General features: G+C 38.4%; 2 protein-coding genes across 2 annotated transcripts; one reads left to right on the top strand and one right to left on the bottom strand.

Annotated features, from left to right (window-relative positions):
* Positions 1–243: 243 nt before the first annotated feature.
* On the bottom strand, positions 244–2,314 carry LOC124159068 (biogenesis of lysosome-related organelles complex 1 subunit 1). The gene is made up of 5 exons (XM_046534583.1): positions 2,205–2,314; positions 1,874–1,979; positions 1,736–1,808; positions 1,445–1,662; positions 244–1,373 (listed from the first exon to the last, which is right to left on the bottom strand). Exons 2-5 carry the CDS (start codon positions 1,947–1,949, stop codon positions 1,354–1,356), a joined length of 387 nt encoding a protein of 128 aa, XP_046390539.1. The 5' UTR covers positions 1,950–1,979; positions 2,205–2,314; the 3' UTR covers positions 244–1,353.
* A 1,762-nt stretch (positions 2,315–4,076) lies between these two features.
* On the top strand, positions 4,077–11,196 carry LOC124159067 (protein POLR1D-like). The gene is made up of 2 exons (XM_046534582.1): positions 4,077–4,303; positions 10,524–11,196. The coding sequence occupies exons 1-2, from the start codon at positions 4,278–4,280 to the stop codon at positions 10,915–10,917; spliced, it is 420 nt and encodes a 139-aa protein (XP_046390538.1). The 5' UTR covers positions 4,077–4,277; the 3' UTR covers positions 10,918–11,196.
* The last annotated feature ends 155 nt before the right edge of the window (positions 11,197–11,351 follow it).

The raw sequence follows: 11,351 nt of genomic DNA, 5'->3' as shown, positions 1-11,351 counted from the left end.
ACTGCTCATAGTAGAAATCTTTAAATTTTCGGGAACAAAGCCTCCATATGCATGGAATGAAATTTTCACGTGCCCTTGGGTTAGGTTGCACTGTTTTCTGAGTGATAAAGGTAGAATTTTTTTTACTGGACCATGCTTGATGGAATACATTCCGTAACACCAATATCATAACTTTTGAAAACAACATCCTTACCTGCAATGTCTCAAGTTGAAATCACTCGTGCAGATGTAAAATAAATAATATATCATTAATTCCTTTTTATTTGATGTTTTACAATACAATTATTAAGCTGTTCAAACAATGATATGAAAAAATAAAACAAATGGAAATAATGAACCTCTTTTCATTATCTACCTTGCCCCCCTTGACATTGAGAACAACAGACTGTTCATAAATTGAATTGTGACATGCATTTACTTGTGAATTCAATCAATTTGTCCTCTAAATATTTCTATAAGTCCCCAACCCTGTGTCACATTGGGCATTGCATGAATCATTGATAAGTTTCCCAGGCAATTTCATTGTCATAGTCTCATACCTTGGATTATATCACCATCCTGGAATTTGCCTGCCAATGGACAAGATGAACAGTTGGGAGTTGATTCATTCACAATTTTGCTACTATCGTAAGAGTCACTGCCTCACAAATTGACCTTTCTGCCGTGCAATGCATTTCTTATGATACAGACAAATTGATCTAATACATACATGCAGTAAGACAAGGGGGTGGAATGAAGCTGTTGGACTCCCTGGGTTGCATATCCACATACCATGAGACAATGATTTCATATGTATTGAAATGTCTTAAGGCCAGTTTACACGATACATAAATATATGAGTCAGTATCTAATTGGACGAACGATTTTGTGGATCAGACCACATGAATTGAAGGAGAACAACTTCTATTTTCTGCCCTTGAATTCGCAAAAGTCAGGTGGATTTTAGCATTCATAAATTTAGACATTAACTGGTACGAGCTAATATATTGTGTAACCCAGCCTTTTTAGAGTTATCCAAGTGCCCACGTGTACTTGGAATAATGTTTCTCATCTGCCTATTCATCTTTTCAGTTGTTTAAATTATTTATGAGTATAAAACTATGAATAATAAAAGCAATTGAAAAGAATATTCTTTCTCAACACCTATGAGATCACTTGGTTATTTCTACATATGAAAGAGATCATTATGTCTCTGAGATATTTGATGCCATGGGTAGATGAGCTGTACCGCACCACAGGCAGCATCCGAAGAAGCTGAACCAACAAATATGATTTCCTTTATCACATGACCACGAACTTGTACAAATGGGTGAGGTTCATGGACTATGAGCCCAAAGAAAATCGCTGCAACCGCTAAGCAGATTCCTGCGTAACTGGAAGAAACAAAATAATCAGTACCATCCCACTCTGCTTAGAACACAACAGTTAAAAAGTCGGTAGTTACCTTTGTATGCGTATTCCAAAGCGCTAGAAACTGTTCTCATGTCTGTTTCAATACTTTTTGCCCAATTTTCAACATCGCCAAGTTCTTTCAAAGCTCCACTAAAACTCTCGACCAGCTGTAGCCATTGCTGGGTCTGTTTGGCAAAATTAGTGGCATTATGATGAAGGTGCTTCGCCTCTGTATCAAGCCTCTTTTGGTTTAAGTACGCCTGGGCTACACTGTAAAATATGAAAATGGCACTCTCACTGAATATCTCAAAAAAGGGAACTATCCTTTGTTAAGACAACTCACCCCACATTCAAGTGATCAACTAAGGCTTGCGTCAAGTTGTTCGCAGCTTCCACTGCTTCCTTCCTTTTGCTCTCTGGAAATAATTTCGATCGTTAACGTCGGCTTTCATGTGGAACTTATAACAACTATTTCTCCTACCTTGAAGTTCCTTCCTTGCAGCTTGCTTGACATGATGTTCCTTTACCAATGAAGACAACATGGCTTTGTCTGCCATAGCATACGCCTTTATGAACTCATTAGCTTCCTAAATCAGAGGTATCATGACTTTAAAAATGGACCATAGACATGCAAAGTTACGAATGAATTTGAAATGCATACAAAAATACACTCAATTGAGAGTTGACACTGTAAAAATGAATTTTTTGTCGCAACCACACACAAATTAATTGAAATTCACAATATTGAATGTCACTGAAGCCTTATGAAAAATCAATTTTCGGCGGAATTAATTTTGTGTAGCGATTTTTACCTTAGTCTCTGGGTGGCATTTGGGTATGCGTAGCCGAGTTTCACAATGGGTGCATCCAGGGGGAGCTCCGCTCACTGAGCGGAAGGTGAGCGAACCACCGCTCTCCCCCTGGATGCGACCGCTCACCATCCGATCACTAGTGAGCGGCCGCCATATTTGTGAGCGTACTCCGAGTATGATCACCTCGCTCACCGGCCAGTGAGCGGCGGCGCGAGTTCAAAATAGTGCCGAAGAACTGTCGAGTCGAGCAGCCGTATTAATTATACATTGTAACGTATCGAACGCTGGATGACTTATACGTAATGTAGGCATATTAAATGCGATTGGCAGAAGGCCTTTTGTTACGTATTTATTAACTAAATTAGGTGGCCAAAATATTATTCTGCGGTGGAATTTTGTCGTAAGCCAGGTAAAGTTCAGATGTAGCCTTCGCTGAAAAATGGATTTTCGAGTTGAAATGTGTTTTTAATTCTTTATTTATATTTCATACGCTTCAGATAAATTGAAATATATCTATATACGTAAATCGCGGGGTATTACTTGTCCGCTTAGTCAAAAAATAAAGCGTGAGTAATTTTTCTCCCGGGTTAACTAAGTAATTAAGGACCATGGCTTCAACATTGCCTTCAGGCCGTTTTACACGGGGGACGTCATTGCGCAATAGCTGAAGTATGTATGAAGTTAAAATCAAAATTGCATCGTGTAAAGCGGTGAATTTCTATAACACACGCGAGAATGATCGTACATAAAGCCGATGTCCCACGGTCAAATTTGCGTCCTTTACCTTTATAAATACCAAGGTACCTTTATAAATATTGGTCTTCTGGTAGAGAAACATATATTACAGTGATATCAGGGTTAAGAGTACAACCTTTCAGGTGACCTTTGACAAAGTGAGTGGCATACATAAAGTAGACAGAACTAGAAATGTTGAATGTTAGAGGCTAAATCTATTATGTCAATAAAAAGTTGGCATCAAGCAAGTTGTTCAGCGATTTTAAAAACCCTTAAAACTACTCGCTGGCGAACGACAAGAAGATATAACAAAAATTTGTTTGTCATCAGCAGGAACATGAACATTAACCCGAGCATATTCAAAGTCCATTCCTCAATTAGAAGCTCATGTGGCACATAGCTCACTTCAAAAGTAATGTCAGATTTGGTTAGTACGATAACACCAGCTAGCATTTTTTTTAATTTGACCGGTTTTCCAGCACTTCCTCAAAACATCCGCCACACTACGTCCCGTAATGCTGAGATATAACTTCAACATTAGTCACCCGATGTTCACAAACAGTTTGTTGTGATAATAACGTCTACTGCTGTCCTTGATCAATTATTAAATCTCATTCAAGAAACTATAAGACGAAGCGGATTTCACGGAATTAGCAAATGTGAAACTATTGCTTTCTAAACATGGGAAAGACGTCCATTTTAGTGCAAAAACATCTTTTTTCAAGACTTCAATGTCAGGCGCCAGATTCCCAACGAAATATTTGGACGATTGACACAAAAGGCATTTCCAATAAATATCACGCGACTCGCAAAGAACTGTTAGCGATAAATCCTTAAGGCCCGTACATTAAGAGTGATATATATTCGGGACAGAGTCACAAGGTATGAACTTATCACAGGAATTAAAGGATATTTCGCAGCCGCTACACGAAAGTAAACACAAGCGCTGGGCGCCATATTGAATGTTTTGCATTTCAAGTTCCCCACCAAAGCGCTCACTGAGCATTCACCATCCAGGGAGGGATGTGATCGCTCAGTGAGCGCTGACGTCACAGTCCGCTCACTGATCAGGGAGCGATCACTCCCCCTGAATGCACCCAATGTTCACAATAAATAGTAACGATATTCGTTCTTCTTCTTCAATTTAAAGCACCGCACTAGGAGCGCAGGGTATGAATTGGAAGCGTGCATTCAAGTATTTTGTTAGCGGAGAAATTATAATTTGCTCTATACGTTTTGTATGTCTCTTGACTAACTCGTAATCCAGCATCGAATATCATGAACTCAAGTGTCTAAAATAATAAGCCATAAAGGACTACGAAGGATTTGCTGGCTACCATGGAAGAAGATACTGATCTTGATAGGTTAGTTATTTACTCGGTGTGCTTCGATTTCGCACAAATGTTTCTAAGTTTCATGGTTCACAGCGTAAGCTATTTAAATAGTCTATGGTCCCATTGAACAATATGCGCATTCGTATTTCCTCCGTGTGTTATATGACTCTCGCAGCTTTGTTTATTTTTGCAAATGGGATACGATCAATCCCAGTGAAAGAATTAACATTTTATGGCAAATTTTAATAGCCTATTCCTACGTACCCACCTTTTCATCGAAAGTATTTTCGCTAACTCATTAACGGTACAGTTGGTGGTGGCACTGTGTCGGGATACACCGTGATTTATGTATTTTATATTGTAGTAATTTGAAAACGTTACAAAGGTTATTTTTACGTAACTGCGGTATTATAAATGTGCTCTAAAATGTCTTTTTTGAAAGAAAGTACGAGCATTTTGTTGAACCGAACATCTGCCGTGATCCTAATATGCTAAATTTTACAATTCTTAATACACTCATAATTCTCTCTGCTGAGCAAGTCATATACATAGGGCCATGTAGGTGACTTGCTCAGCATATATGGGAGACGGCACAATGGTGGTAAAAGAGAAGTGCATAGTCGATTAAAGGTGATCTTGAAACCCAATTTGGGACAGGATGGTACAATAAATAGAAGAAATTAGTCAATGATAGCATTCCAATACCGGAAATTATTTGTTCAGTATGAAAACTGACATAATCAAGTTGAGCAGTTGTGGCTACGGCAAACTTATACATTGCTGCAGCTAAGAATGAAAGATCATTGGGGTATATCCATCCTTTTCAGATATTGATTCATTACTCTGATAGTGTACCAATACAGCACTCATTTATAAGTTTTTATTTGATTTTTTTATATAAAAATCTAGAATGAATTGTAACATGCACATCTACTGAATTGTGAGATGCATATATAAATGCTATGTAAGTCAAGAAAAGATGGTGTTTGAGATGTTGGAGTGAAGGAGGTGAAGTTGATGGAGAGGAGGAGGAAGGATGAAGTGTTGGGCATGGTGGGTAAGGAGAGACAACTTCTAGATGAGATACCTAGGAGACAGAAAGTGTAGATGGAGAGGATGTTGAAAACAGTGTTAGAGGGAAGAATGTTGGGTCGATGCAGGAGGAAAAGAAAGAGAACAGGATTTTATAATATTTTTATTGAGGATAGGCCTTGTTCGGAATTGAAGAGGATACTCAAAAGTGCTCTCCCCTCAAACCATCCTATTGAAATTTTTACCAATATCCTTCTTTCAAAATTCTCGGACTGATCTTTCATCATAACAATAAAACCTTGAGACAACCTTTCTCACACAGAAAAGTTGGTGTCAAAGCACCTCATTTGCTATGCAAACATTGTGATCACTCCATCAGGCAAAGGTTCTACGGTGGTTGCAATGAATACGGCTGATCATAACAATGACACTAAGGCAGATGTCCAATGCCTCAGCTTACCAGCCCATTCCTGCCGATCACAACCACCAATGCAGAGAAAAGATTCTCTCTTTCCTTGAGAAAAAGGGACCTCAGGGAGATTTAATGGCCCAAGATGTCTCATTACCGTCTCCTCACAACCCCTGCAGCCCTCATTTCTACATTCTACCAAAAATCCACAAACTACTATCCTGACCACTTGATAGTCTCTTCAATCCCATCCCTCACAGAATGGATTTCTACTTTTGTTGACCAGTATCTCCAACCCATAGTCCACTCTCTGCCATATTACATAAAAGACATGCATTACTTCCTCTAATGCCTTCACTCTACCACTCTTCCCACTGACAAAGACATTATAATGGCAACCATCGACATCTTCCGATGACTTCCCTATACACTTCTATACCACACATAGAAGGTCTCTCTATGCTTCAGCACTTTCATAACCCTTTTAGTGCAGCGGGCCAATATATCAGCTTTTGCCCCTTGGGCAAAAAGTGCGGTGGGCCGATATTTGGCTCTTACGTAATACATTATTTAGTTTGCTATAACTTCTTACATTGATGTATTTTATTTCAGTAAACGTAAAAATAAATTGTCCATATTAACCATTTTAACCTCATAATAAAAAAACACTTATGGATGTGTAATAAAATAGCTTTGTATAGTTTTTTTTTCCTAGTTGCGACTTTTTATTAAAATATTTCTCGCCAGTACCTCAGGAAGAAGGATAGCTTTAAGAGGGTTAACCAATGCTCCACCCCACATATTCCGACCACAAAGTTTCTTGTTGACCTCTCTGAAATAGCACTTACACATAAATCTTTCTCTTTTAATAACCAGCACTTCACCTAATAAGCACATTCAGTCCTTCATATGCTAACTTTTTTCTTAGCCTCTTAGAACAGTCTTTTCTCTCTTCATACCCCGGCCTCGGCCTCTCCCCCCATGCCGGCCTCGGTGGCGCCGGGGTAAAGTCCCCGACTGCCAACCTAGAGGTCGCGGGTTCGAATCCCGCCTGGGTGGTTTGACCACCATCCAGGGCATGGATGTATGTGATTGTCAAACAAGTTAATTGTAAGAAAGGACTATGTAGTCCTAAATTTGCTTGTGAAATAAAGACGACATTATTATACCCACTCCATCCCACCCGCTGGGTGCAATGCATTGCTGAAAAATTCCTTTTGTGGCCACATGATATGGATTCCTTGATTACTTTCATCTCCTCCATCAACTCTTTTTCCTCTGCAAACTCCACTCTGATCACTTCACTGTAAACTTCACTCCATAATCTTCAGCCTATTCTTTCTCCACTTGCATCACATTTCTTGAATTGGACATCTCTCTTTCTAATAAGAAGTTTAACACATCTGAACACATAAATAGCACTAACAAACAACATTATTTTCATGCGTAGTTTTCCATGGCGTTGTCTAGATGATGTCTCCATGTTTCTGGGTTTCACCGCGTGTATTTTCTTCCTGCGATGCTCTTTGCTCGTCTTTAACCCCTCAACGCCGTCATGCGTACCCAGTACGCGCCCTTTAAATTTCGTATACCGCCGTCATGCGTACCCAGTACGCTTCCTGACCTACTGTATATAATATTTTTTCTCCGCCAGATATTGCATGTTAAATTAAAACTAATTACTCTATCATTCGAAGAAATGTTTTTCCTCTCCAATAAAATATCCATAACGGCTTTATGCCTTCAAGATGTTTTTAAAATGCTTCGATAAAATTCCGTTTTAAACCAGCGCGTTGACGACTTTGGTCCAAAAACTCATCGCCTTCCTTCGACTGTTCTATCATGAAAACTTCCGCCTATTCTGCTTGAGAGACGTCAAGAAGGGTCAGCTACTTTAGCTTGAGATACGGTATCTTCTGAGCTGAATGCCTTCTCTCCGTCTTCTGCTTGTTTGTCGTCACCTCGAGCCCCAAGTGTGTTTGGCCCACCTCGTTAGTTCTTATAAGCTTAGCGTCCTAGGCGAAGGGGCCATGTGCTTCGCTCTGCATTTATTGTTTTATATTTTTTTTCTGGACAGTAATCAACGAAGATAAGATTCCATCTAAACAGTCAGCATATCCCAGGGCCCCTTCGAGATATTTTCTCGTCTCTTGAGGGAGCTTCTAAACCACGAGCTTCAGTCCACTAGAGTCATTCATGCTGTGTGGTGTTCTATCAGGCAGTGTGTTGAAATTCTCATCGGGTGTACTTCCTGTGAGTGGTATTTTTTTATAATTGGGGATCCTACGAAATGGGAATAGTATTGAAAGGCAAAAAAAAGACTCGGAAGTCTGTTTGTGTGTTAGGCTATAGTAAATTCATTGGTGGGGTGAATTTCAAGGACCTGTTATTGCATTCGTAACTAATGGAAAGAAAACGCCATTACAAGTGGTGTATGAAGTTATTTAGGAGACTATTGAATGCGGCAGTCCTAAATTCATATGCTGATCAAAGGAAAAACACGTATAAAAATTTGACTTATCATTTCGCGTGCCATTGGTCGAGGTAATATTTTTGAAATATCAAACGTCATACGAACTGTTAGGACATGGCCGTCACTCATTACACAATTTAGTTCCAAGACTCACAGAAATACATTTCCTAAAGAAAATTCCTGCAGCTGGGAAGAAATCAGTCTCAAAGGAGGTGTGCAGTTAGTGCCTAGTATGGGAAATGAAGAGACCTCGTGTACTGGTGTGAAAAATGTGCAGCGGGATATGTTTGGATTGCTTTAAATCATGTCACACAAAGCAGATTTTCTGTGGTAAATCATTTGAATATTAACATATTAGCGTTTGAAACATTAGCACGTGATTACCTAAATAAAATGATGCGGTAATAATGGAAAAAAGTCAGACAAGTGGGCGGAGTGGTAAATTTCAAGTAGGCAAAACGGGTAATCCTATCGAAAGTATCCAATATGTTATGACATTTTCAACCCCAAATAACTAAATTACATAATGTAATTGTATTTTTTTAAATGCATGGAATGTTAGAGATCTTGTTGCTTATTCGAAACCAAATTAAAATCTTTTGAAATTGAAAATTTATTAATTAGTTCATAAAAGGAGATCCATAAAACAATAAATATTTTTTTAAATCGCTCGAAAAATTGTTATGTAGTAGCGCATTATATTACGCAAGTTTACTAAAATTTTCAACGATACTAATCGTATATTATGGAAGATATAAATTATTGAATGATAGTATGCCAAATAGGCGAAGTCGTTTAAATCTCATCCGGCCGCTGAGATGGGATTTAATTAAATGCCCGCCGCGCTTGAGGGGTTAAAGACCACCAAATCTGGCTGGCATCTTTAAAAGAACGCAACCGTTATCTAAGAACAGAATGGCAACAAAACAATTGCCTTCTCCTTGCAACTGTGCAAGATGCAGAATATGATTTATCTTAATTACCGAACCCCTTCTGGATAAACTTCTTGCTTTCCTTCTCCCTCTCACATCAGATCTTTCCTGCCCTACGCAAGGCATTGTATACATGTTGCTGTGCCGGAAATGCCCTGCTTTTAACATCGGCATTTCCACTACTGACTTATCCATCCGAATGAATGGGCATCACTCTTCTTGCAAGGGTGTATCGGCTCCCTTTCTACTTCATCCTCTCTTCCAGTCACTATCGATTCCCCCTCCTATTTGACAAATGTTAAAAAGTGGGAATATTGGCCACCCTTCCCCATGTACCAACCCCTAGAGCTGAAGGACTTGGAGCTGGCATGCATTTGATCTCAATATATATCTGTATATAAAGTCTCTCTCATTGAAAATAGTAATTACCTACCCTACTGAAACGTGCAGTAAAAAATTTTCCTATTGTCCAAGTGTCCCTTTTTCTTTCTCAATATTTTTAAATCTAGTAATCTACTTATTTAAGTGTCATCATTAGAAGCATTTTCTTCTAGAAAATTATATGCATGAAAAATTTAGTGTTGAAGAGCTGAAACAATTATCTCTAAATTGGAAAACCACATGCGAAGAGTACTTAATTTCTACATACATCAATGGCTGTTTGTTATCATCAAAATGGCAACTTTATTTTACTCAGCTTTTTTCAAAATTAACGATACTTAATATTACCAAATGTACATTTTAGTGTTTACGTGATGGCTGTAACTTGAATATAGACTCTTTAGTGCTTAGTTATGAAGCTTGCTGCTCAATTTTTTTCCATGGCATAGCAAATACTATTTGGTGTCGCTTGAGTAAGTACCCCTGTACCAGCAACAGAGCAGTAGCTTTTCCAATTGAAAGTGAGAGATAGTATGGAAGGGATCTCAGTTTTCCAAGGTTTCACATGACCTAAGGCTTCCAATTCCTTGACTTGCCTGACACTTTGCCATCTGTTGATTATCACGTGAGGATTCAGGACATATGCTCTAGAATAGTGAAAACCTCATAAGTATCGCAGTCTGATGGAGCAGCTTACCTTCATTAACCCCAATGTAAGCAAATGATTTCTAGTTAAATGGTAGCTCAAGAGTTGCACTTTCTGCTGTGAGTGAGTGGAGATCTAATCGTATGTCAAGATAATATGAGGAAGGGGGGCCAGCAAAAATGGCCTAATATTGTTTGCATGAAGAGTGCTTAAGGCCTCACAAAATATTTCCATGTTTGTGTCATATCATGCATATAATTTTCTAATATAGATACTTCGTAACACTTTCAGTTGTGCTGTAATTGAAATGTTGTGTAGAAACTTCTAAAATGATGTCCATAAAATATTATGAGAGTGAATTCCAATTTTCTCCTCAGGCTTGCTGAGGCTGAGCTACTCCTCGAGGCCAAGCGTGGATTGGCAAGATCTAATGTATATGGACCAACTGGGTGGAAACGGTGCCCTTTGCCTGGTCCCAACAAGAAGTTCCTGCAAAATACTATCATTAATGCTGTGAGCTCAAATAAATTTAGAGAGAGAAAATCAAGAGTGAAACATGGTAGGGATCACCGCAGTCACAGAAGGGATTGTCATATGAATCAGAAAAGTGAATCACAAACAGATGAACATTCAGTGAAGAAGAAAGTGGAACAAGTTAAAAATGAAAAAATAATGTCATTGACATTCCAGCCAAAAGAAACTGACAGTATTCCAAAGCAATTGACTTTAGATACTCCTCCAGAAAGGAGCACTTCAAGTTTTAACGAGTGATGACTGACTGACTGTGAGGACATTATCCAGGTTGGATAAAAGCATATGTAAGTTGATAGTGGGTGTGTTCCAGTGGCCTCATTACATTACCGGTTATAGAGTGTCTTCTTATTTTAATGGGTATTTTATTTATTTGTATTAATTCATGAAACTTATTGCCCTATGTGAAAAAGAAACTCTTATTTAATTTTATCATTTATTTGGGTAATCATTTTTGTTGCTGTTATACTGTATGAAGAGTGAACTAGTATCCAGTGCAATTAAACTATTTAAAAACAAGGTAGTATTTGGCTTGACTTACTAGAATATATAATTCATGTTAAACCAACAAAAAAACTTGGTTAATTTCTACAGGATGATTTTTAACACAACCATGGTTTTGTCAAACAGTCAACAATATTAGGAGAGCAATCCATGGGATGTATTCGATAAAT

Source organism: Ischnura elegans, chromosome 5, assembly GCF_921293095.1.
Source record: "Ischnura elegans chromosome 5, ioIscEleg1.1, whole genome shotgun sequence".
NCBI lineage: Eukaryota > Metazoa > Arthropoda > Insecta > Odonata > Coenagrionidae > Ischnura > Ischnura elegans.
Note: the sequence above shows the minus strand (reverse complement) of the source record. Positions and strands in the feature narration are given on the sequence as shown.

Excerpts from the sequence above, each read along its gene's own strand:
- LOC124159068 (XM_046534583.1), bottom strand. The coding sequence starts at position 1,949 with ATGGCAGACAAAGCCATGTTGTCTTCATTGGTAAAGGAACATCATGTC. Across the intron at positions 1,663-1,735 it reads GTTGATCACTTGAATGTGGG|TGTAGCCCAGGCGTACTTAA; the intron begins GTGAGTTGTCTT and ends CATATTTTACAG. Across the intron at positions 1,374-1,444 it reads TTTGGAATACGCATACAAAG|TTACGCAGGAATCTGCTTAG; the intron begins GTAACTACCGAC and ends TGTTTCTTCCAG.
- LOC124159067 (XM_046534582.1), top strand. The coding sequence starts at position 4,278 with ATGGAAGAAGATACTGATCTTGATAG. Across the intron at positions 4,304-10,523 it reads GAAGATACTGATCTTGATAG|GCTTGCTGAGGCTGAGCTAC; the intron begins GTTAGTTATTTA and ends TTTTCTCCTCAG.